At 46.5% G+C, this 25,094-nt stretch overlaps 2 protein-coding genes across 7 annotated transcripts in view; one reads left to right on the forward strand and one right to left on the reverse strand.

Annotated features, from left to right (window-relative positions):
• Positions 1–3,362, forward strand: part of LOC311354744 (LIM/homeobox protein Lhx1-like) — a gene marked incomplete at both ends in the record, with an annotated part of 4,534 nt that extends 1,172 nt beyond the window's left edge. Inside the window, 4 exons of the mRNA XM_084474592.1 lie at positions 316–536; positions 1,271–1,548; positions 2,411–2,576; positions 2,929–3,362. Of these exons, the coding sequence (XP_084330718.1) occupies positions 316–536; positions 1,271–1,548; positions 2,411–2,576; positions 2,929–3,362 (1,099 nt within the window). The remainder of the gene's footprint in view (positions 1–315; positions 537–1,270; positions 1,549–2,410; positions 2,577–2,928) is intronic.
• A 13,665-nt stretch (positions 3,363–17,027) lies between these two features.
• The window catches only part of acaca (acetyl-CoA carboxylase alpha), a 52,741-nt gene continuing 44,674 nt past the window's right edge, over positions 17,028–25,094 (reverse strand). For all 6 annotated transcript variants that reach the window (XM_084474051.1, XM_084474048.1, XM_084474046.1 and 3 more), the window contains 3 exons: positions 23,928–24,098; positions 21,025–21,161; positions 17,028–19,412 (listed from right to left, as the gene is read on the reverse strand). In XM_084474051.1, coding sequence (XP_084330177.1) covers positions 19,286–19,412; positions 21,025–21,161; positions 23,928–24,098 — 435 coding nt within the window. In that variant the 3' untranslated portion in view covers positions 17,028–19,285. The remainder of the gene's footprint in view (positions 19,413–21,024; positions 21,162–23,927; positions 24,099–25,094) is intronic.

Here is a 25,094-nt window from a genome sequence, read left to right on the forward strand (position 1 = left end):
CCCCCCCCCCCTCCCCCTCTTACGCACTTATTGTATGTTGTACGCCTGGCATTCAAAAAAAAAAAATAGTAGCATTGTGTAGCGTCTTATCCTAGTTATCTTTGTTGTATATGGGTTAACCTACTGATTGTTAGTGCTTGGCACTTGGATCTATGAACATCCTTACTGTACCGACAGAGATATATTGTTGTTTCTCTTTCTTCTGACAAATGCACTGATTGTAAGTCGCTCTGGATAAAAGCGTCCGCTGAACGCCCTAGATGTAAATGTATAATTGAGTACTCCTCCTCCTCCTCCTGTGTTTCTTGGCTCCAGGAGGTTTGGCACCAAGTGCGGCGGCTGCTCTGAGGGCATCTCCCCCAGCGACCTGGTGCGGCGCGCGCAGAGCAAGGTGTTCCACCTGGGCTGCTTCACGTGCGTCATGTGCAACAAGCAGCTGTCCACGGGCGAGGAGCTGTACGTCCTGGACGAGCTCAAGTTCATCTGCAAGGAGGACTACCAGAACAGCCAGGGCCGCGAAACCGTGCTGCTGTCAGGTGGGACTCGAACCCCGAACCCCGAACCGCTTTGTTCACTAGGGGAGGATAAAACTATCGTGGGCACTTATCAGATAGGCTATAATAATACGGAACGGAATTAGTGTTAATATTATTTCTATTATTATTAATATTATTAGTAGTATTTTGTTGCCTATACTATTTATATTAGTATTATATATTATATATTAGTATCTAGTATTAATATTATTAGTACATTAGTACATTATTATTATTATTATTATTATTATTATTCCACATTAAATATATCCTCCGATATTATAAAATATTAGTTTGATAATATTTATTATAATTTCTATTTATAATTGGTTGCTTGTATTATTATTTTATTGTTATCCTCATTAGGGTTAGGATTATTATTATTAGGATTATTATGGGCTGTAATGTGTCCTTCTCGTACGTGGTAAAGTAACGACAGTATCAATACATATTGTATAAAATATAACAATACACAATAGGCCTACAGAAAAGAACATAATATATAATAAACATCATATAACAATGCATAATATATTATATAACATAATAAAACAATACATAATATATACTATAGCACAATATATAACATATAACATCACATACATATATAATATAACATAATATGTAATATAACATAATTTAACAATACATAACATATAATATCACATAGTAATAAAACAATCCATAATACATACCATAACATCATGTATTAACCTGGTTGTCTTCCTCCGCAGTGACGACGTGCAGCGACCCGAGCATGTCCCCGGACCCGCAGGACCCGCTGGCGGACGACGGCAAGGAGTCGGAGGGCGGCCCGCTGTCAGACAAGGAGGGCGCGAACAACGAGAACGAGGAGACCAGCGTGGCGGGAAAGCGGCGCGGGCCCCGGACCACCATAAAGGCCAAGCAGCTTGAGACGCTCAAGGCGGCGTTCGCGGCCACGCCGAAGCCCACGCGCCACATCCGGGAGCAGCTGGCCCAGGAGACCGGGCTCAACATGCGGGTCATCCAGGTACGAGGAGGAGGCGGATGTGACGTCACGCCAATTAACGAATTAGAACAGGTGGAAGCTTTAGTGGAAAAAAGCTAACAGGGGAGGTGCAAAATAAAGCTCACTCTCACTCAGACACACACACACACACACGCACGCGCGCGCGCGCACGCACACACACACGCACGCACACACACACACACACACACACACACACACACACACACACACACACACATAAATAAACACACGCAAGCCCGCACACACACACACACACACACACACACACACACACACACACACACACACACACACACACACACACACACACACACACACACACACACACACACACACACATTTTCGCCATAATCCAATACAGTCTCAGCACATTTTTTACCCCATAATAATGGATATACTATTTTGATGCCCTGGGCTACTATTAATAATATTGTTGTATTAAACACGACGCTGATGGTGAATTGTTTTATTTCAACCTTAATATTTGTCATGTTAACAATCAGTGTTACCGGGATAAACCTGAAGGTAAAGCTACTAATAATTCAAATTAAATATAAACCGTTATAGACCGTTATATTATATATTATACTCGATTAACCTGGTTGTTCCGGTGTCATTATGTTCTATATATTATATATGTTCTATACATATATATATATATATATATAGAACATATATTAAACACGGCTCTGTGGTGCAGGTGTGGTTCCAGAACCCTGGTGGTTCCGGTGTCATTATGACACCGGAATTATATATATATATATATATTAACCGTGACTCTGTGTCTCTCCAGGTGAGGTTCCAGAACCGCATGAATATCTATATTAATATCTTTATTAACCGTGACTCTGTGTCTCTCCAGGTGTGGTTCCAGAACCGCCGCTCCAAGGAGCGTCGCATGAAGCAGCTCAGCGCGCTGGGCGCGAGGCGCCACGCGTTCTTCCGGAGCCCGCGCAGGATGCGGAGCCTCGGGGAGCGCATGGAGCCCGGGGAGCTGCTGGCCGGGGGGCCCTTCTCCTACTATGCAGGTGGGTTGTGGACCCCGGCACCCTGGGGGTCACTCTGCGGACCCCGGATCTCTGGGGGTCTCTCCGCTAAAAAAACAACAAAAAAAAAACATTGATTAAATCTTCTCTCTCAACAAGGTGCACTGAACGCTATGAGCGATTAAAGTCCGTTTTGTCAGATAGATTGTCGTCACGTGGAATAAACACGACCGCTATTCCTTTGTTTTATGTTCAAACTAAAACGAAAATCGTTTTCAGAATGTATTTGGACACGTTTTAGGGACGTAGTTCTATTACGCATGAGATGTACAGAGATGCATGATTAAATACTCGTCTTTAATTCCGTTTCCTCCGTCTGTCCCGACCCCTCCAGACTACCCAGGTGAGTACTACGGTTCCGGGGGAAACTACGAGTACTACCAGGGCCCGCCGTCCTCCCAGGCCCAGACCCCCGCAGACCTGGGCTACGTGCCCTCCTCCGTCCCCACCGGTACCCCGCTGGGGGGCATGGACCCGCAGCAGCACCACCACCAACACCCCCACCACCAGCACCAGCACCCCGGGCACCAGGACGTCCCGTGCTACTCGGACATCATGTCGGCCTCCCACCACCACCACGCCGCGGACTCGCCGAGTCCGGAGCCTAACGGGCCCGGGTCCATGGGGCCCGGCTCCATGCGCAGCGTGTCCAGCGACATGTGCGGTTCGTCTGGGACCCCGTTCACGGTTCTGTCGCTCAGCGAGAACGGATACACGAACCAGCTGTCCCAGCCGTCCTCCGAGGTCAGCGAAGGGACCGTCTGGTAGCAGCAGTACCGGGGGAGCACCGGGAACTCGACCGACCCGGACAACCGGGACTCGACCGAAACAGGACCACCGGGGACCCGACAGAACCAGAGCACCGGGGGGACTCGACCGAACCGGACAACCGGGGCTCGACAGAACCGGACCACCGGGATTTGGACATAGCACCGAACCGGATAAAATGGGATTGATAAGAAGAAAAAAAATGAATGAAAGGCAAATCTAATACTATATCTTCTGAAATAATTTGTTAATGTATGTTTTAAAGATGCGTTATTTATATTATTTATTTAGTCATAGTTTCCGCTTTATTTATGTATTTATTTGGGCTATTTATTTATTTATGTATTTCTTTATGTGGCCTATTTATGTAGGTATCTATTTATTTATCTATTCTTAAATTAATATATTGGATGAAAAGAAGAACGTTATTTCATCATGACAGTCTGTGGGCCATAAAACCTTTTACGAAAATGATTTCCACATTTCCTATAATATATTGTTTTTTATGTTAACATCAGACCTATATGGGCCAAAACATTAAAATGTTAACCTTTTTTTAAGAGTTAACTTGATTAACTTGATTAATTAAACCCATTTCTCATGTGTATTAACAGATGATAATTTGACCAAATGCCTTCTCTCAGGGCCAGGGTGCATTGTGAAGAACCGACTGATATTTATCTCCTCTCTGTAATGTTAATGATTTGGTACCCAGCACACAGGTTAGCCTTTAAAAGGACAACACAAACCCTAAATATGAATAATGACTTGATGGTATGAAACAATAACACACAGTTGTATAGAGCAGTCCACGGTTTACTTGAACAGTATTCAGGGTTTGAATATCGACCACCTTTGAAAAAAAAAACAACAACTCTTCATTTAAATACAGATAAGACGATTATTGCAAACAAACCAAACTTTTGTATTTATTCTGTTTATGTGGTTCCTCACTGTGCTAGTTTGTATTATTGTGTTTAAAATAAGTAGAAAAACAGTTGCCAAATAAACTGCACCACAAACCCTACGAACGCTGTGTCGGCTTCAGTGATATCATATCCACGTCATTAATGTTTATGCCAGATGAATCAATAAAGTTTCCAGGCATTGACGGTCTCCAATGCGGACAGTGATATGTTCTCTGATTGTCTAGAGACTTATTTCAAATGCAAGACTGCATAATAAAACACCTTTAGAAGTGCAATAATCCTGCGATTTAGGCTTCTTATAAGATTATGAATACCATTATTGTCTTGGATTTATGGAAGGTGGCTTTACTTTAGGATATGAACACGATAAACATGTTGTGGTATTCGCTGTTTCCTTAACTTCTTTTGGTTCGAAGGAAAACCGGAAGCATTTTGTAATTTCTATAAAATAGACGTCTTGAGAATATTTTCACTGCTCAGCTGAAAGCCAAATTAACATAACCATAAAACTCATCTATTTTCTCTATTGACATGGAACCCGAGTGAAGCTTTCTTTCAGGATGTTATGTCATGGTTGTTGGGCTTTTATTGTTTTTGATAAAAAATAACCACCTTTATAGTTAACTGTAGAAATTGTGATGACCTCTTCATGAGTTTGAAAGTACTCTCAGATTGGAGAAGTTGTAATCTGTGGGATGACATATTTGATATGGTTGGTATTTGGTGGAGCTTTGGGGACCCATCTGGTCATGGACATGGGGTTGACCTTTGACCTTTACTAATTCACACTTCACCATTAAGGGGAAAAAAAAACAAATAAAGACCTAATCCAGTTACTAGCAAGGGGCTGAACTTATAGTTCTCAACAGGGAGCAGTTAGGCTGAGGTGCCTTGCTCAGGGGCACCTCAACACTCAGGTAGGAGGAGCCGTGGATCGAACTAGCAACCTTACGTTTACCAGCCGACCCGCTGTACATCCTGAGCCACATGCTGCCCCACATATATATCTGTACACTACTGTCTCATCAAGAGCCCAGTGGATCATCATAAGTGTGAGATGTGGACAGCACACAACCTAACAAGCTCTTCCTCTGTAGCAGATTCCCGGAGACCGGGAGATGGGAGAAGCCACATCCAAAGTCTGAAATCACCACCCCGGGAGGAGAAGTTAGAATCAGTGGTCCTTTAAAATAAATGAGCTCACACAGAGTTCTGTAACGGGCTAAGCTCTGAGCTCTAGAGAAATCTGCCATAGAAAGTTGAGTGCAAATAATGTTGATCATCTTATTCTCAAGGTACATTTCTTTGGTACGTTTCTGAGTGTCCTCGACTCTCGGAATCACTGTGTGAAACAGCTTATCCACGGCAAGTTATGATTGCTGCATCAATGGGGCGTCCCATGAGAGATCTCTTGAACTTATTTGTATTGCTTGTTCATTTTCTCGAAATACCTCCATCACCATGATTTCCGAGGTCGTCGTGAGTACGGTTGTGCGTGAAGCAACGAGCCCTGACCAAGACTACCTCTAGACGCCCGTTCTTCCAGGCTATCCGTGATACAAAGATGTCTCCACAGCAGACCACAGCGTACCTGCTAACTACACTTCGCAAAGTTAGCCCCAGCATCGTAAAGTCATAAACCACACAGGAGTGTAAGAGAATACTAGGCACGCCAAGGACCCCAAAGTCATTCTACTCCCTGTAAAATACGCAGACATTAACAGAATCAATTAGTTCATAAAAATAAGCGATGACTCTGCAAACGTTGTCATGAATTAAGCTAAAACTATTAGCTATGATCAGGCGATGGCGGTGTCTGTTGGAAGGAGATAACGCTCTTGTTGTTAATCTGAGTAATCCTTGTTTAGCCAAACAAAATGCCTTGATTACGGCAGAGATTTGCAAGGCAAACACACCGCCAGGTAATCGATGTAAATCTATGTGACACGGATTACAGCATTAAACCGCCCAGGCAAACCGCCCACAGAGACTATATGTGCATTTAAAAAACATTTATGAGCTCAGCACTGGTGTGTATACGTCCAATTGTTTTTAGTTTTATCTCTGTTTTACTTGATGATTAACTTCCACATCGATTCGTTTTCGAGGACAGAGCATTGGGTGTCCCTCCCAGAAAAGGTTCTGGGTTCAATTCCCATTTTCTACACACCTGTAGGAAGCCAGGCACAAGATGACCCCCGACCCCTACCTGCTCCTTAATGACCTGTAGCTGACGATTAACCTTAAGTGGCTTTTGATAAAAGTGGCCGCTTAAAAGACTTAATAACTAGCAACTAGTGACAGCTAATCAAACCTTTCACATCACTACTGTGAGTTCTCCTGCATGAAAATAGTGTCTTTTATTAGCTAGGACACTATTTTAATTGGAAATATACCAACTTAGGAAGCAAAACACTCCCTGAATGTTGTCAAAGGTCTAAATCCACTTTAACGGCAAGACAAGGCAACATGTTTGACCAGAAGTCTGCCTGCATTCACAGTCTCCAGTCTGTCAACAGGGACTTTACCAGACGTGTTTTAATAAAAGCCTTAACACTGCACCTAAATGCCAGTTCCACCCCCAGGGCATATTACTATAATTCAAGAGGAGTAAAGTCATGCCGACGTGAAACACGTTATTATAAGTTAATTAATTAATACAATTCCTCTGCCTTTTTAAGATTAGGATCTGAGAATGTGTTTTCCTTTGTAATGGAAAGCATTTGGCCGGCCTTTTGTCATTACCCTTTGCCTGTTCATTGGTTGATGAATTTGACCCGATTCTCTCGTTCGACTCCTTTTACTTTATTTTGGCCCAAAGCGGCAGGTCCGCTTAATATATGAAAATCACTCACACGTTGTATAATCATTGGCCACTGTAATACCGCTGCTCTGGCCACGGGCAATTAATACACTTTTCTTCTCTTTTTTCCTTTCTTTTTTTCCTCTCCGGGATCTCGAAGCGTGAGACACTGGCCCGTGCTCATTAGCATATTTATTGCGCTGGTGTGAAATGTGGGGAGTGATTGATGTGGAGTCCACCTCCTGCATGCTCACTGGCCTATTATTATGAGAGGGGGGGAGGAGGGACTTTTGATTAAAGTTGAAGAGCGCACCATCATCAGCCACGCTCACCCTGTCTGCTGTGGTCCCCAACTGGTGGATCAGAGGGAGAGGACTGGGGAGTCAGGGCCAGGATACTGTAGTACCTATACTATAGCATATATACTATAGTATAGTTTATTATCTATAGGGAGGACTCATCAATGAGGACTGGGGAGTCAGGGTGAGGATAATGTAGTGTGTATAGTATACTATAGTATATCATGAGTACTAAAGAGACAGGGCAAGGATACAATAGTACCTATACTATTGGTATCTATCTATAGTATAGTATAGTATAGTACAGTACAGAATATTATCTATAGTATAGTATCTATAAAATAGTACAGTGTAGAAAATTATCTATAGTATAGTACCAATAGTATAGTCCAATATTGTATCTGTAGTACTAGTACAGTATCTATAGTCTAGTACAGTACTGAGTCTATAATACAGTACAGAATCTTTAGTCTAGTACAGTATTGTGTCTATAATATAGTACAGTATATTCAGTATAGCACATCTATGTATTGTACAGTAATAATACTGCATATTGTAGTATAGTAAAGTACCTCTTGTCAAATCCATCACAGAGATACAGCTATGAGGCACTGTGCAAATGTTCCGCAGAACCAACCTGTTACCAAACCAAGAGCAGTTAGCCTACGTACGTGTTACAGCAGGCGTTCTGGGAACTCTCCTCAAATAGATGCAGATCTGTCCCTCGCTGAGAGATGGATCTTGACAAGGTGTGACCTTCAGGGGGCATCACAGTGGGCTGGACCTGGGTGATGTATCAGAGGATGATGGAGTGGGACTCCCTGCTTCATACTGTAAACCACATCTTACTCCTTTCAGATATTTACATTTACATTTACATGTAGGGCATTTAGCTGTTATCCAAAGCGACATACAATAAGTACATTTGTCAGAAGAAGGAGAAACAACAATATATCGTTGTCAGTACAGTAAGGATGTTTATAGAACCAAGTGCCAAGCTCTAACAATCGCTAGGTTAACCCATTCCCTGTATACACGGCTATGCTCTGAACAAGTAAGTCTTGAAACCATATCTTACTCCTTTAAGATATGTATTTTACCCTTACGTACATGAAGAGCGTTCCTCCACAGAGTTCTGCAGGACATCTTCTGGTCAAACCCTGGTATGAACAGCAGACCTTCCAACAGAGCCAGCGTCTCCAGACATTTCTATGACACAGGAATAACCAAGGAGCTGATTTGTTTGTTCAGATCGTCAAATTAAAAGCCTTCCTTTGGGGGTATTCCATAAATTGCTTCGACTACCTGGACAACAGCGAGCGCACACCAAATGATTAATTTATAAGTGTTATCTTAATTTGATCTAGCGCTCAGTTCTATAAACCTGAACGTCGGGCCGCCTGCTCCTTTGCTTTATACCTCTCACATTCGTTTATATTCCTCTGCAGTGGTTTCCAATCAGAGAGAATCTATGGCGTATCTCTGGGCTCCGCTGCTGTCACGCGTCAACACGTTTGTGTTTATCTCAGGGGCCATGGCGACAATTCATGGCGGTGTATACGCAGCCCTTATCTCCGCTCTCTCTGTTCGCTACACCGCTAAGTTATGCATTGATAAAAACTTACTGGTAAACAGATCTTAGAATTATTTGTGCACAAGAAAAACTGATATTAGTGTAAAGCGCTTCCTTTCCTCGGTTGGTGTGCTGGTTAGTTAGTCGGTTCTTTTATAGGATTCGTCTTGTTTTGTTATCAGTTATCCAGAGAGATGCACAGCGGGTTCTATATGTAAATAGTTTTGGATATTAGTTATGAATAGCATTCAGGGGAGACTTTAATCTAAGGCTTCTGACAATACCGCCTAGCCAGGCTGACCCAGGAGGGAATCTATCATCTTCAAAAAGGGCCTGTTTCAGTCTCTGGTTCCTCCTGCTCATCTGTAGGTTCCTCTGTTGTCCATGAAGAAGGCTACTTTCATAGGAGCTAGGTAGCTAGGTAGCTAGAGAAGGAGGGATCTAGGGTTAGGGTTAGGAGAGTAGGGTCAGGGTTATAGTGTGGTAGTGGGTTGGGAGAGGGGCCTAGGAGAGGGTTAGGGTAAGGAGAGTAGTTTAGGGTAAGCTAGGGCTAGAGATTTAGGGTCCCAGAGTAGTTTTGGGTTAGGGGCCTAGGATAGGGTTAGGGTTAGGAGGGTAGGACAGGGTTAGGGCTAGGAGGGTCGTTCAGGGTGAGGAGAGAAGTGTTATGGGTTTAGGACCGGGTAGGAGGGTCGTTTAGGGTTTGGGTGAGACTACGGTTAGAGGGTTAGGTTAGGAGTGTAGGTTAGAGTTGATGTTAGGGTTTGGATATGACATGGGTTAGGTGTCAGAGTAAGGGTATGTTTGGGTGAGGTTAGAGCGTTAGATATTTTCGATGTGAGCCACATCTTAGACGATTTCATGCTGAGGGCCAACAAAGTCCTGTGAATATGAAAGCGTCTGAAAGGGTTCCGTGCGAACGCACCCTATAGCAGCGGCCCGTCTCCGCCCCGGTGTGTGTATTAGACTATGCATGAGTTCGTACATTTGTTGTGGTTTTTCTCTCGAAACGCACAGCGTCGCGTCTCGTTGCGACGCCCGATGATTTCCCCGGTTGGCCGGCAGCGTCCTTCAGATGATGTGGAGGACGGCGTGTGTAGGACGACCCTCCATGACAAACCCGCCCTGCCCGCCCCCCCCTCATCACCCACCACCCACCACCCACCAGACGACGACGGAGCGCCCCGCCGGGAGCCGGTCCCTCCACGCGCCAGTGATGTCACCGCTATGTGTGCATTTTAATGCGGGCGCCTCTCGCCGCTCCGCAGCCTCCGACGGATGTTATGTTCGCGTTCATGCAAAACGCCGTAGGTCAGCATTTCTGGGCTTCACCATTAAGTGGCAAACAGGCGTATGTAAATGGGATCGTGTGTTTGTTACTGTGTGTGTGTGTGTGTGTGTGTGTGTGTGTGTGTGTGTGTGTGCGTATGTGTGTCCGACTATTATTCAACTTTCTTGCTACTACTTTCCTGTGTGAATCCGTCTTCTAGAACTCTCTTCATAACTTACAACAACTGTAGATGCAGAAGGCTGCTTTCCATTTGTCTTTAGTGTTGGTTTACAAAACAGTATGAAGACGATAAGTAAAGGTATTTTGGCCTCCATTTAGGTGGAACATTCAAATAAAAACACACATAAATGATGTACATGTATAAAATAGGAAATAGAAATGGAAAATTAGCAGAACATGGTTATTCTTTAAACATGTCTAAGAGGATTAGCGCATCAGAGTCTAAACATGAGTTAATAAGATAAATGAGAGAACCATCAAACCGGACTAGTTTGGAGACCAGCAAGGAAGGGGGGGTGAGAGAGACCCAGAACCGGGTCCCGGGGGCTGGCCTGGACCAGGTCGAGGTCTGGTCCCTTCCTGGTCGGTCACCCGGCGCGGCGGCGGCGTGGAGACGGCGTGTGTTTCGATAGCGATCGATGACCTATACAGTAATAATCATGATGTATGGCCGCGGTCGCTGCGCGCTGCACACTGACCTTTCTCTGGAGCGCACTCCGGGCAACCTTCAAAACACCCCCCCGCCCACCCCCCCCTTTCTCCACCACCTCCACCCCCCCCCCCCCCCCACCTACCTCCTCTACTCCACCCCCCACCCCCACCTCCTCCAAACACCCCCACACACAACCTCCTCTCCACCCCCCTCCTCTACACCACCTCCCCTCCTGCCTCCTCTACTCCAGCCCCCCATCACCCCTCCCCCTCCCTGCCACAAACACCTCCTCTACCAACCTTCCCCCCCCCCCCCCCACACACACACCTCCTCTACCAACCTCCCCCCCACACACACACACACGCACACACCTCCTCTACTCCAACCTCCCCCATCCACCTCCTCTACTCTCCAGCCCCCCTCACCCTTCTCCTCTACCCCCCCTCACCCTTCTCCTCTACTCCGACCCCCCCACCCGCCCACTCCACCTCCTCCCCTCCCTCCCCATCAGACCTATTGCCCTCCCCTCCCCCCACCCCCTTCACTCCCCCCTCCACCTGCTCTCCTCCACCTGATCACTGCCTTCGCCATCAGACCTAAGGACCTCCCCTTCCCCTCCACCCATGACCCTCTTCCTCGACTCAGACATCACACCTCCTCCTCCATAAGCCTTAAACCTCTCCCTCCTCCCCCCCCCAGCGCCCCCTTTTCTCCTCCTCCTCTCTTTCCGTCCTCCCTTCTCCTTTCGCCTCTTCCTCCCCTTTATCTCCCTCCCCCTCTCCCCCTCTTTCCAACTACTGCTCGCCCCCCCCCTCTTCCTCTCCCCATCTCCCCCTCTTCCACCTACAGCTCCCCTCCCCCCTCTCCTCCTCCTCTCCACCTCCCTCCTCATCTCTTCTCCGGTGTGATGGTCGCGCTTCACTGCGCTCCACTGCCTCTATGAATGTTAATGTTGTGTGTGTGTGTGTGTGTGTGTGTGTGTGTGTGTGTGTGTGTGTGTGTGTGTGTGTGTGTGTGTGTGTGTGTGTGTGTGTGTGTGTGTGTGTGTGTGTGTGTGTGTGTAATCAGCAGCTTGTCACAGGGAGAAAACTCACCTGGTCTGCATTTCTGTCACAGGCAGTTTTTTTTATCGGGGATATTATTATTACTTTTACTGTTATTGTTGTATTAATATTATACACATTATATCATACCGTGTTATTGTTAGTGGAGGTCTTTCATGTCAGCTTCTCTCGTATCGAATCAGGAGAGAGTAGAGTCTCCGTTACCTGGAACTGATATTAATATTTTAGATTTATTTCCATTTTTTTTTTTTTATTCCTCGTGTCCAGACCATGCGATGCTCACTAATCGTAGAGCGAGAGAGAGAGAGAGAGAGAGAGAGAGAGAGAGAGAGAGAGAGAGAGAGAGAGAGAGAGAGAGAGACATACACACACACACACACACACACACACACACACACACACACACACACACACACACACACACACACAGACACAGACCACACACTCCTTCTAACCGGTCCTTTCTGATCCCAGATCTGTCCGCAGTCAACAGACCGTGTTACCAGTGACAGAGACCGGTCCATAATGATACCAGAGACTGGTCCATGATACCAGAGACTGGTCCATGATACCAGAGACCGGCCCCTGACACCTCCAGAGAGAGAGGGGGCCCCGGGCTCCACCTTCACGGGGCCTTCTCCTGAATTTACTCAGTCTACACCTGGCTTGATATCGCCGGTCGCAGCTTGTCCCGTTGCCTCCGCCCTCTGCCCTTCGCCTGATGCAGCGGGGCCCCGGACTGGCCCCCGGTCGGGCCCCTGTTTTATGTATTCCCCAGACAGGACGGGCTAAGCTGTTGCAGGCAGGGGGATGAACGTGCGGAGCGGCGGTGATCAGAGGGCGAGGTAATCTGGGGGCCCCTGGAGGAACGGTTCTAATGGGGATTAGAGATTTAGCCCCCGGTCGGGCCGGCAGGCAGGCGGGCCCTCACCTCCCCCGAGGGCCACAAAGCTTTTATTTTGGGGGGCCCGTGCTCGCTGGCCTCCTCGCATTATAAAAGAGACGTTAGGTTTATGGGGGTTTGTCTGGGGTGAGCCTGAATCAGGTTGTTCTGCGCTCTCCTGTAAAGTTTGTACTTTACGGACGTAAGTTTTAACGCTTTACATAAACATAAACATAATACAGCTGAGTGTGTTTGATGCAGGTTTAATGAATGTGTGGTGAAGGGACTATAATGAGGTTCTGTGTGTTGGTCCGCCAGAGTCCAGTGGTCTGACCACATGGATCTGAAACGTCTGTGATCGCTGTTGCATTGACGGCCTTTTGCCTCTGGATCAAACAGGCTCTAACATGAGGATCAAAGCAGGGAGACTGATCTGTTATGAGCAGAATCTTCCAGGCTGTTCTCTACCTGAGCTGATCTGTTAAGAGTAGTCTCCCCGGCTGGTCTCTACATGAGCTTGAGGGAAGAGCTCTTCTCGCTCTGCCAATGGAAGAGAGGTGTAAGTAGTAGTAGGGGTGCAGTACTAGGGTCATCCAATCATCCACCATTCACCCACCCATCCAACCTCCATTATTTCATTCACCATCATCCTCACATCTAACAAACCATCCATCCAACCTTTTAATTCATCCATCCACCATCCCCCATCCATTCTTCCATCTTATTCATGCATTATACATCAAACAAAAATGAACAAATGGATGTCTTCCAATACCGTGAATACATTCAGTTCTTAGAAAAGATGTCCCCCATAAAAACTAAAGAAATACAGAACACCAGGCATCCCTCATCCAACAGGCACCCCACCACGGGGGTGTATGAAATGGTTCACGTGCGTGTGTGTGTGTGTGTGTGTGTGTGTGTGTGTGTGTGTGTGTGTTCTTCCAGATTACAGGCATATAGATAAGGACGCCTGTGAAGGGAGAGGTCATAGGTTCCAATCCCAGCTGGGAGAGACGCTACGGGTCAGAGGACAAAGATAAGGAGGCGCTCTCCTCCTCATCTCCAGCGAGGCACAAAGCAGACGATACCAACACGCTGGTTAGCCCCGAGATTAGAAACCCAGGCCCTGAGATTAGAACAATACATCAAAACCACAAGATCTTCTGTGTAAGGATGATAGCAACGGTGTCCGGGTTTATCAACACATGAGGCATGTAGAGTACCAGAGTATGGGTAGAAGTAGTGGTGGTGGTAGCAGTAGTAGTACTAGTACCAGCAGCAGTAGTAGTAGCAGTAATAGAAGTAGCTGTACTTGTAGCAGTACTTGTAGCAGTAGCGGTAGTAGCTGTCCTTGTAGCATTGCTAGTAGCAGCAGTTGTGGCTGTACTGTAGCAGCACCAGTACTGGTACTATTAGCAGGAGCAGTAATAGTTGTCGTACTTGTAGCAGTAGCACTATGAGCCCTAGCAGTAGAAGTAGGCGTAGCAGTATGAGCCCTAGCAGTAGCAGTAGCAGTAGCAGTATGAACCTTAGCAGTAGCAGAATGAACCCTAGCAGTAGCAGTATCAGCCCTAGCCCTAGCAGTAGCAGTAGCAGTATGAACCTTAGCAGTAGCAGAATGAACCCTAGCAGTAGCAGTAGCAGTATCAGCCCTAGCCGCAGCAGTATGAGCCCTAGCAGTAGCAGTATGAGCCCTAGCAGTAGCAGTATGAGCCCTAGCAGTAGCAGTAGCAGAATGAGCCCTAGCAGTAGCAGTATCAGCCCTAGCAGTAGCAGTAGCAGAATGAGCCCTAGCCCTAGCCGTAGCAGTAGCAGTATCAGCCCTAGCAGTAGCAATATGAGCCCTAGCAGTAGCATTAGCAGTAGCAGAATGAGCCCTAGCCCTAGCATTAGCAGTAGCAGTATGAGCCCTAGCAGTAGCAGTATGAGCCCTAGCAGTAGCAGTAGCAGTAGCAGAATGAGCCCGAGCCCGAGCCCGAGCCCGAGCCCTAGCATTAGCAGTAGCAGTAGCAGTATCAGCCCTCGCCCGAGCACAGTAAACTTTGGACAAACAGAAGAGACAGCGGGCCAGCACCGACCTGTCACATGGTTCAGGTCGATGGATGCTATTGGTGGATCGGTATTGGTGAAGTGATTGATGGTTGGTTAATGGTACTGGTTGACTGATTGATGGTCCATTGATGTACTGGTTGATTGACTTGATTGATCACGGGTTCATTGAGGAATGGTTCACTGATTAACGATTCATTGATTGATTGATGGTTCTAGTTGATTGATGCCTGCCTGATTGGTTCATTAGTAAACAGAGGGGACTGATTGATTGCTGGGATGCTTGATTGGTGCTGCTGGTTAATTGACTGGTGTATTAATGGTACTGGTTCATTAATGGTACATTCCCAGTGTTGATGACTTTGTATTAAAATAAATAAAAAGGTGAAACCTCACCAGCAATAATGAGAAGACGAGAAGAACTGGAGACCTCATGACCATAGACCATAGTGTCCCGGAAAGAGAGAGAGACAGAGACAGAGAGAGAGAGAGCGACAGAGAGAGAGCAACAGAAAGAGAGAGAGACAGAGACAGAGAGAGCGACAGAAAGAGAGAAAGAGAGCGACACACACAGGGACAGCCATACAGTGAGAGACAGACATACAGAGAGCGACAGAAAGAGAGAGAGAGCGACAGAGACCGAGAGACACACACACACTAATTACAATCTGGCAACTGGGTCACCGGTTTTGTCTCTCAAGTGCCGTCAAGTCTCAGTGACACGTGGATATGGAATTATGCTTTCCTTCCGACGAGAGATTGAACCTCTCCAACAATGTCTTAAAGCCTCCCTCCCCCTCTCTCTTCCCCCCCCCCCCCCCAACTCTTTTCTCTGCAGAGTCGATTCCTTTGCCTCTTGAATCCCGTCATTACTTTTGTTTCCACGACTACGCCTCCCCGTTTTCCAGCCTTCTCAGCAACAACAAACATGGAACGTTAAAAACTGCGTTTAACTCACACAGAAGAGGTTTGTGGAGGAGCTGGAGATGGCAGATAATGTGAAGAAACAGATAAGAATATAAACCGCAGAACTCTACCTGTGGCTAAGACACAGCCTTAACATGTCTGTAGGCCTACCCGTGACATAGCTGTAAACCTACCCTTAACATGGCTGTTGGCCTACCCTTAACATGGGTGAAGGCCTACCCTTAACATAGGTGTAGGCCTACCCTTAACATAGGTGTAGGCCTACCCTTAACATAGGTGTAGGCCTACCCTTAACATGGGTGTAGGCCTACACTTAACATGGGTGTAGGCCTACCGCACTAAACCAGCTTTAAGGAACCGTTATAAAAAGGATAAAACGTTTGAGTTTTGCTTGGTTTAGGGCACACAGAAATCGGCAGTTCATTAACGAGGAAGAATACAAATTGGAATTTCATGTGTTTTTTACGGTTCCGTCTTTTATTGTGTCCCGAAATAATGGAGAGAAAGAAAAAAAAACGGACCAAAGTCGTGTAGTTTGTTCCAAGTTGGTCGGAAACACTCTTCTCCCTCCTCCTTTTGACTGGTAGACTCAGGGACCCCCAGCCCCCCTCCCGTCCGTGATTAAAGGGAGAATTAGCGGGCGCCGGATCCCCGCTACAAATGAGCCAAGCCTCTCCGGGGAGACCTGGCACGACGCGTTTCCAATTATACCGCCAAATGAATCATTTTCTTATTGGGCGTCCTATAATTGTGGTGGGTATTGGGCCCGAGCAACTCAATTTGTCTCACATATTTGTTGGTCGTTGGGTAATAGAGTTGACAGAGCCAAGGCGGGGGAGGGACGTGGGAGGAGGGGGGGCAAAACAAAAGGGGTGTGTGATGGATCCCCCCACTTTCTGTTTGATGTGCTTCATCCGCGCTAAGACGGTTGAAGTTTAAAAGGCTGACAAAATAAAACGCCGTTAATGGGACGCCATTGTCTCAGGATGATCCATCCCTCTCCGGCGCTACGACTTTGTTCCGACCGGGGAGGAATTAACGAGGCCGCCGCTGACGTCATCATCGTTATCCGTCTTCGGAGAGATTCGGGTTTGTGCGATCGAGAAATTAAATTAGCTGGGGAAACGTGACCCAGCTTCCCATCGCTGGTGAGGCGCTGTCGGAGGGTTCGGAAAGACGTGTGACTCCGTGATGCTTTTTACATTAGCTTTTATTGACATGGTCATCAGGGTTCAACATTGTAAATATAATCTCCAACCACAGTCCGGAAAAATAAACATTTTAAAAAGTAACAGGGAACCACACAGTAACCTCAAACACTGTCGAACATGTTTGTCTGTTTGGCAGCTTTAGTTCAGCATTTAGTTCAACGTCATTTTGCTGTAGTTTGTTAAAAAGTATATTTCTTCCATCATAATAAGGTTTTAGTTTGCTTGTCCGCCTTTCTTCACAACTCTCGATGTCAGATCGTTTCTAGAAAGTCAGTATTTAAAAAAAGAAAAAAACCTAAAGTTTAACATGCAAACGTTTCAGTAAACTAAATGAATTACTCAGAAACTCTGAACCAGTTAAGTTGTACAAACCAGGTGTACTGGTCCAGAAAACCTGACAAAACAGACCAATAATTGAGTCAGTTTTAGTAAAAAAAATTAACAACACAAATACATTGAGAAAATTAAACTCAAAAAAGTGAGAACCTTTTTAAGACTGGAATCAAGTCCCAATCATTTCAGAACCTAGCCAAAGAATGTTTCTGAAAGTTGTTTCATATGAAAGCCTCCTTTCTATTCAACAACTCAGAGGAAGTGTGTGTGTGTGTGTGTGATTGTGTGTGCATGTGAGTGTTTGTGAGTGGGCGTGTGTGTGTGTGTGTGTGTGTGTGTGTGTGTGTGTGTGTGTGTGTGTGTGTGTGTGTGTGTGTGTGTGTGTGTGTGTGTGTGTGTGTGCATGCAAGTGTGTGTGTGTGTGTGTGTGTGCAGGTGAGTGTGTGCGTGATTGTGTGTGCATGTGAGTGTGTGCGTGCGTGCGTGCGTGGGTGTGAGCGCGTGCGCATGTGAGTGTGTGTGCACGAGTGTGTGCATGCGAGTGCACGTCAGTGAGTGTGTGCGTGGCGTGGCGCTGATGTTGGAGGCCAGGCGAGGGAACAATGAGCAGTAAAGTGCACGAACAGCAGCCTGTGTGCCGCCGTACACACTTGTGTAACTGTGTGTACGACGTGTGCGTGTGCATGTGTGTGTGTGTGTGTATCTAAGACAGAAGTGACAGCTGCCATTCCGTGTGCAGCGGGTGCTACCTCGCTAATGCTGCAAGTGAGGAGGAGGGAGAGCCTGTGTGTACGGGCAGTCCCCCATTCCCAGCTTTCCTCTGCCCTTTCCTCTACCTCCAACCCCCTTTCCTCCACCTCCATCCCCTCCCTCTCCGGTCCCCTCCCCTCATTGGCCAGCCCCGCTCCGCCGCCCCCCCCCCCCCCCCACCCCACTGTGCACCCCATGTCGGAGCACCCTCATTAAGTGCATCAGAACAAGGTGTGCAAATCCTTTCATTTTACAATAAAGTCGTTGGTCCGTTGTCAACCAATCACGGCGCCGATGTCCCCAGTTAACGTACCGCCAGAGTATTAAGGTCGGTTCAGTGTTGGTTTAGGGACGACCCCAACGTACCAGAACGGCCGTCTTTAATTCACAGTGGTCAACTCAGCTCACATTGAGGAATGAAACGAGATGATTCTTATTTTAAGCCAGAGTCTTTTGCGTAGATTGTTTTTTAATCGTATGTTAATGGGGGCCAAACACTACACGCTACACGCTAGTGTTTAGGTCTCTACGGTTTCCTGTTTTCCCTCAAATCGCCCTTATATTAACTATCCCCTAACGGTTCATCGCACGCACGTACACAAACGTATTGTCAAACGGAAACGTACACAGAAAAGTGTTAAAACTGACATCTGTCATTTCACCACACACTCCCTGCTTTCACCTCCTCCCTGACACCTCCCCACCCTCCTCCTCCTCCTCCCCCCCCGCCTCCTCCCACTCCCCCCCCCCCCCCCCCCCCTCCCTGGAGATAAGTGTGAATCATAGCCGAAGGCTTCATGGCTTCCCCTGGCGAGCGCCGAGGGACCGTGGCGATGGCTCCTCCAATTACCCCCAGACTCCAGCGGGGGCGTCGCGGTCAGGGGGAGACAGGCTGGGGCGGAGGGTGAGGATGAGGTGGGGGGGGGGGGGGAGAGAGAGGCTGGAGAGAGATGGGAGAGAGGGGAGAGAGTGAGAGATGAGAGAGAGGTGAGAGGATGGAGACAGAGTGAGAGATGAGAGGAGGGAGAGGGAGAGATGGGAGGAGAGATGGGAGAAGAGAGAGGGGAGCAAAGAGGCAGAGGAGGAGAGAGGATGGAGAGGGAGGGGAGGGGGAGGAAAGAGGGTGAGGGAGAGGGAGGGGGTTCTCTCGGCCCCTCTAGGTGGCGGACGAGGTCTCCATGGTGGACAGGATGCGTACGACCTCGGCCCGCTGCGTGGGGGAGATGTGCTGGGTCATGTGGACGATGGAATCCATGGCAACCTCAGGGTTGGCTTGGACCAGGCTGGGTGGGGGGGGGGCACACAGGGAGGGAATGAGGTCATTACCTTTCCTTCTCATCCTTCAACTTAAACGAATGAAAAGTCTTCTAAACATATTCTGCCGAGAGATGAATACACGTATAGACCAGTGGAGGCTTCTCCAGTGAGGAGAGGGAGGAAGATCCTCCTTAACATTAATGACAATAAAAAGTGTCGATTGCCCAGACTACTGTAATGAATTAATGCCCTTAAATATGACTACTTTAATGCCTTTGGATATGTAATGTTCGTTTCCCTGGGTAAAGGGATATTAGCACCCCCTACCTCCTAGCGAATATTACTTTGGGGATAACGTTCCTCCCTCAGCCTCCATTAATTCCCATTAATTTCTCGGGAACTACTGGCGGCCGGTGGATAACATGGGGGTCAATGGGAGAGAGGAGGAAAGTCCTCCTCTGAGTGGGTGGGACTAGTTAAGGAATATGAATCACATCAACGTCTATTCACGAATAGGCTGGAGCCCTGGCTGCACTATGAACCAATAAGCAGGAGCCCTGGCTGTGGAGCAGCCCGGGGGAGGGTTTATCCCCTCAAGTCTCTAGGCTACAAGAATCAACAAACCCGCTCGTATGCCTCGTTTCCACCGAGCGGTGCACTACTGTTCGTTGCGGTACAGTGCGGCTCTGTTCGCTTATATTGGCGTTTCCACCGAGCGGTGCGGTTCGGTTCGCTTATATTGGCGTTTCCACCGTCTACCTATTTTTCGGTACTCCACCGTTGGGTTACCAAGCCGTCTAAAAGGGTAGCAAAAACGTGGAGTTACACTCGCCGTTATTCTGAAATCACTTAAAAAATATCCTGTTTGGTATGACCAGGTCACTGATATCTTTGCAACACAAACAGCGAGGAGGATTGACTTGATCTATAAATGAAGTCCCTCAATCTTATTTGGCTTAACACCATGACCAATATTCTGAAACATCCATTAACATCCACATTTGCCTCAAACAATGTTGCTTACATTGCTTACAGCCCATGTCAATAGTTAAATGATGTTCTTGTTCTTTTAATTGTTTGTTACTCTTACCGTTCTGTTTAATATTGTGTAAAGGATGTTAGTGAATGATTCAGAGCATGATGCATTTTAAATGGCATCACTTCTGGTCTTGTCATAATTTTTCTTAAAACAATTGTAGCTAAAAATAAACATAGCCAAATTACAACCAATAGCTTCAGTCATTAAGGGCAAAAATAGGCCCAATGATAGGCCCAGATTTTTAAATTTAGTTTTACAAATCAAGAGTAGGCCTGATTTGACTAATTGGCTTTGCATCCTTTCCTTCTTTCCTTCTCAATGGCAACCAAGCGCGCAGTCCTTCCTCCCTCACTTTAAAAACCACCAGCCGCCACTGGTATAGACTAATACAATCATTTATTATGATTATTTCACTTTTTGTGCTTTTGGGAGGCAAGCGTTCCTTTTCCACGCCAATACAGCCCTTTGAATGGTTAATGTTTGAGACAAACTCTTCAATAAATGATGATGAGAAAGATGAATCCCATAGTCTCCTGTAAGGTGGGGTCTGTGATGTGAGTGTGAGTGTGAGTGTTTGTGTGCGTTCGGGTGTGCGTTACCTGCGTATCTGCTTGAGGATGTGGTCTCTGCGGATGTACTTGATGTTTTCGTCTACGACAGACCGTGCCCCCTCCTCCTCCGTCAGCTGCCTCTCCAGCCAATCAACCACCTCCTCGTTATTGTCCCACAGGTAGGCCTGCACACACCCAGCAGCCAATCAATTAATCAATCAATGCATCAGCCAATCAATTCATGCACCGATCCTCTGACTAAAAGGATGTGTGCTTCCCCACAGGTAGGCCTGCACACACCCACAATGATCAGTCAATCAATGGTTCGGATCAATCCATTCAGAAATCAATCGATCAATCAATAAAATCAATTCATTATTCATTCAGTCAATCAATCAAACTAAAGATTTAATTTTTTCATCCTCCTACATGAGTCGGCCAAGATAGAGATGTTCTGGTAAAGAAATATTCATTATATATCAATATAATGAATACTGACCCAACCATTACTACTACTGCTAACTACCACTTAGGTCCTACTAGCTAAAACAACTAGTAAGGATGTGGCTCCTCAGCTCACTAAGCGGGCTTTAGCAGGGCTTAGGTCCTGATGTCGGACGCCTGCTCCCTCAGGTCCAGAAAGCCTCAGGACTACAGAATACCTTTACTGTGAAAGAACAGCATGCAAACCAAGAAACGCTTTTATTGTGAAACAAATATTGTTCTCTTCACAACACAACACACCAAACCATTATTTAAAATAAACAATGGTGTGTTTTTGTTGCCTGGGCCCAACGGAGGGAAGGAAGAAAAGAAAAAATGAATATTCATCCGTTTCTGAAACCTCCGATATTAAACAAAGCCAGGATTAGCGTCCATTTTGCAGGGAGGAGGGGGGGGGAAGGAGGGGTCGGGGTGTGTGTGTGTGTGTGTGGGGGGGGCATTCAACGTCTCTCTTTATGAGCGCCCGGGCTTGAGGTCCAGCAGAACCCTTAATGCCCGTATTAATCATCTCTAATCTGTTTGCTTTTAATTAAGAAACAGCGTGTTGCCGTGCTATCTGCCCCAGCCAGCCCGGTGATTAATGACGCCGGGCACATCACTGGAGCCCCGGCAGCCAATGGGAGAGCTGCTTCTTAATAGTCCTCAGACAGAGAGACTGGGGACGGCTAGCCTTAGCTCTGTGGCTAGCCCCCGGAGGGCTTGCCGTCTCAGATGGATCTCGTCCACCTCCAGGGTCTCCATTCATTGACGCCGTCGTATCTCGGTTTCGATCAATAGGACTCGATATAATCCCACTAACGTTCCTTCCCCTCTGGTCCGCCCTGTGGTCATGTGATGGTCGACTAGAAGTGGGTTTCGTGGAAAACTGAGGAGCTGTGGTCCCCACTATTCAGAGTCCCTCAAACAGGTCTAGGGTCCCCACTATTCAGAGTCCCTAGAAACTGGTCTAGTTCCAGGTTCAGTTGAGTTACTGTGTGTTCACACTTTTTGATGCGAGGCTAAAGGGGCAGGGGCTCAAGCACCCCTAGGGCCCTATGTGTGCACGTGCCTGGTCAACGTAGAGACTCGAATCAGGCGAAATTTTTTGTTGCCGAAACCCGCGACAACATTTGATTGACGGTGCGACATTTCTCCACGTGAGCGGCGAGCGCGTTCACGAGGATTTGCAGCGCGACAAATTCGCTGAAGTTGAAATATTTCAACTTTTCCGCGGCATTCGCGTGAGACAGCCAATCAGCGTTCACTCCCTGTGGGTAACGTGGGTGAAGAAGTAACGTAAAACAGCCAATCACCGTTCAACCGGCTGGGCCAACCATTCCCTGCACTCCGCAGTGAACCGCAGCTTGGAGGAGAAAGTGATTGTTGCCGTTTGCGACTCCCGGAGCTCTATCTATATATAATATTATATGATATTATATATATAATATATAAATATATATATAATATAAACATATATATAATATCACGGCACAAAGCGGTGTGTGCCTCCGGATTATATTATTAACCCATAAACGACGGGCATTCTGACGTCTCTCCCTCTTCCACAACAGGTACAGACAAGTTCGCCTGACATAACTGCACACATAACTGCACAGCGACAGATTTAGATTTGTCGCGCAGCAACATTCGCCTGTTCGCGCGAACAGGCGACACGTGTGTCTTTTGGTGTGAACACACAGTTAGAGGAACTCATGTTCCTCACAACCTGGCCTTGGCTGATTTGGGACATTTTGCAGAGAAGTGTGTAGAATTAGCATGTGACAAAACCTCTGAAATCGTTTCCATAATGCTAAACCTGAAGCATGATTATATTGTAATGATTATATTAGTCAAACAATGGCCCAGTCAATAAACCCTGTTTTTCCTTTGGCTAATACTACATCAAATAGAGAGCCATCATATATAATAATATGATCTATAAAGGTAAAATTGTTTAAATAAGTAAGAACAAGAAACCCTAATAGTCATCATCGAATGCATTTAGTTGAGTTTACATCTGTAAACCCTTTAGGTGAGTTTACATTTGTAAACCCTTTAGGTGAGTTCACATCTGTAAACCCTTTAGGTGAGTTTACATCTGTAAACCCTTTAGGTGAGTTTATATTTGTAAACCCTTTAGGTGAGTTTACATCTGTAAACCCTTTAGGTGAGTTCACATCTGTAAACCCTTTAGGTGAGTTTACATCTATAAACCCTTTAGGTGAGTTTACATCTGTAAACCCTTTAGGTGAGTTTACATCTGTAAACCCTTTTCAAGTAGAGTAGAGTCAGGATGAAAACAGACAGTGAGTCAGACAGACAGACAGACAACCAAAAAACAGGCAGACAGAGAAATGGGCAGACAAACAGACAGACAGAGGCAGACAGAGAGACAGTTGGACGGATTAACAGAGAGCCACAGGCCAACCGACCGAAAGCTGGACAGACAGACAGACAGACGGTCTCACCTTGACGGCGCCCTCTGCCTCGACGAACCAGCGCCGCAGCATGGCCTGCACCTGTCCGTCGGTGAGCTCGTTGTTGGCCGCGTGGATCTTGCCCTTCACCGTGTCCTCCAGCAGGAGGCGCCGCAGACGCCAGTAGAAGAACTGCCGCGACGTGGGCCACTCCAGGATGTCCTGTCGGAGAGGAGCGCTTCATTAGCATGGAAGCTAACAGACAAAATGGCCGCGAAGCTGGCGCGGACGCGGGTAAACAGAATAAAGGTTTATTATTTTATATAACTGTATTATTTATAAATAAATAAATAACAGTTTTGTTAGCATTGAGGCTAACAAACAAATAATGGTTTCGTTGGCTAGGTGCTAAAAAAACAAGTAAATGGTTTAACTAGCCTACAAACAACCAAATAATTTGTGTTGTTTTTTTTGCATGGGTGCTAACAAACAAATAAACGGTTTAACTAGCGTAGACACCAACAACCAAATCATTTGTGGCGGTTTTTGTTAGCGGGGATGCTAACAAACAGGTCTGCGTTAACGCTAATAAAACCAACAAATAACTGTTTCATTAGCTGCACAAACCAGACCTTTTGACTTCTATAGTTGAGAATAAATGCCCCATGTCCTGATAGTGTAGTGATGAATTGAACAGTGGAAAAACGTTCCAACGGAAATAAGTCCCATCTGCGCTTCATTTTAACTGATGAGAAAACTTTACAATAAAAAAGTCTTTATCCCCCTCAGTTATTGCAGAATCTAATACAAACTGGTGTAATGAGTATTGGGCAATAAACTGGAAGACCTTTATATATAAATTAAAGAGAAAGAAAGAGAGAAAGAGAAAGAAAGAGCGAGAAAGAGAGAGAGAAAGAGTGAGAGAAAGAGAAAGAGAGAGGGAGCGAGGGAGAGAGAGCGAGAGCGAGAGCGAGAGAGAGAGAGAAAATGGCCGCCCGAGGCAGGTCTGTGGTTGCCGGGGCGATGGACCAGGGTCATCGCTTGATAATTAGAACAACACAGCCCGAGCCTCAGAGGAACGTGGGATTGGCTAGGAATACTTCCCCACGGCCAATCACAGATCAGCGTGGATAGCAGAAGCTAGCGCCTTGTTTTCATGACACAATGCAGGAAGTTCACCAGAGATTCAGAGTGTGGGGATGAACAGCATATCCATCA

The sequence above is a fragment of the Micromesistius poutassou genome (assembly GCF_964030765.1).
Source record: "Micromesistius poutassou genome assembly, chromosome: 10".
Lineage (NCBI taxonomy): Eukaryota > Metazoa > Chordata > Actinopteri > Gadiformes > Gadidae > Micromesistius > Micromesistius poutassou.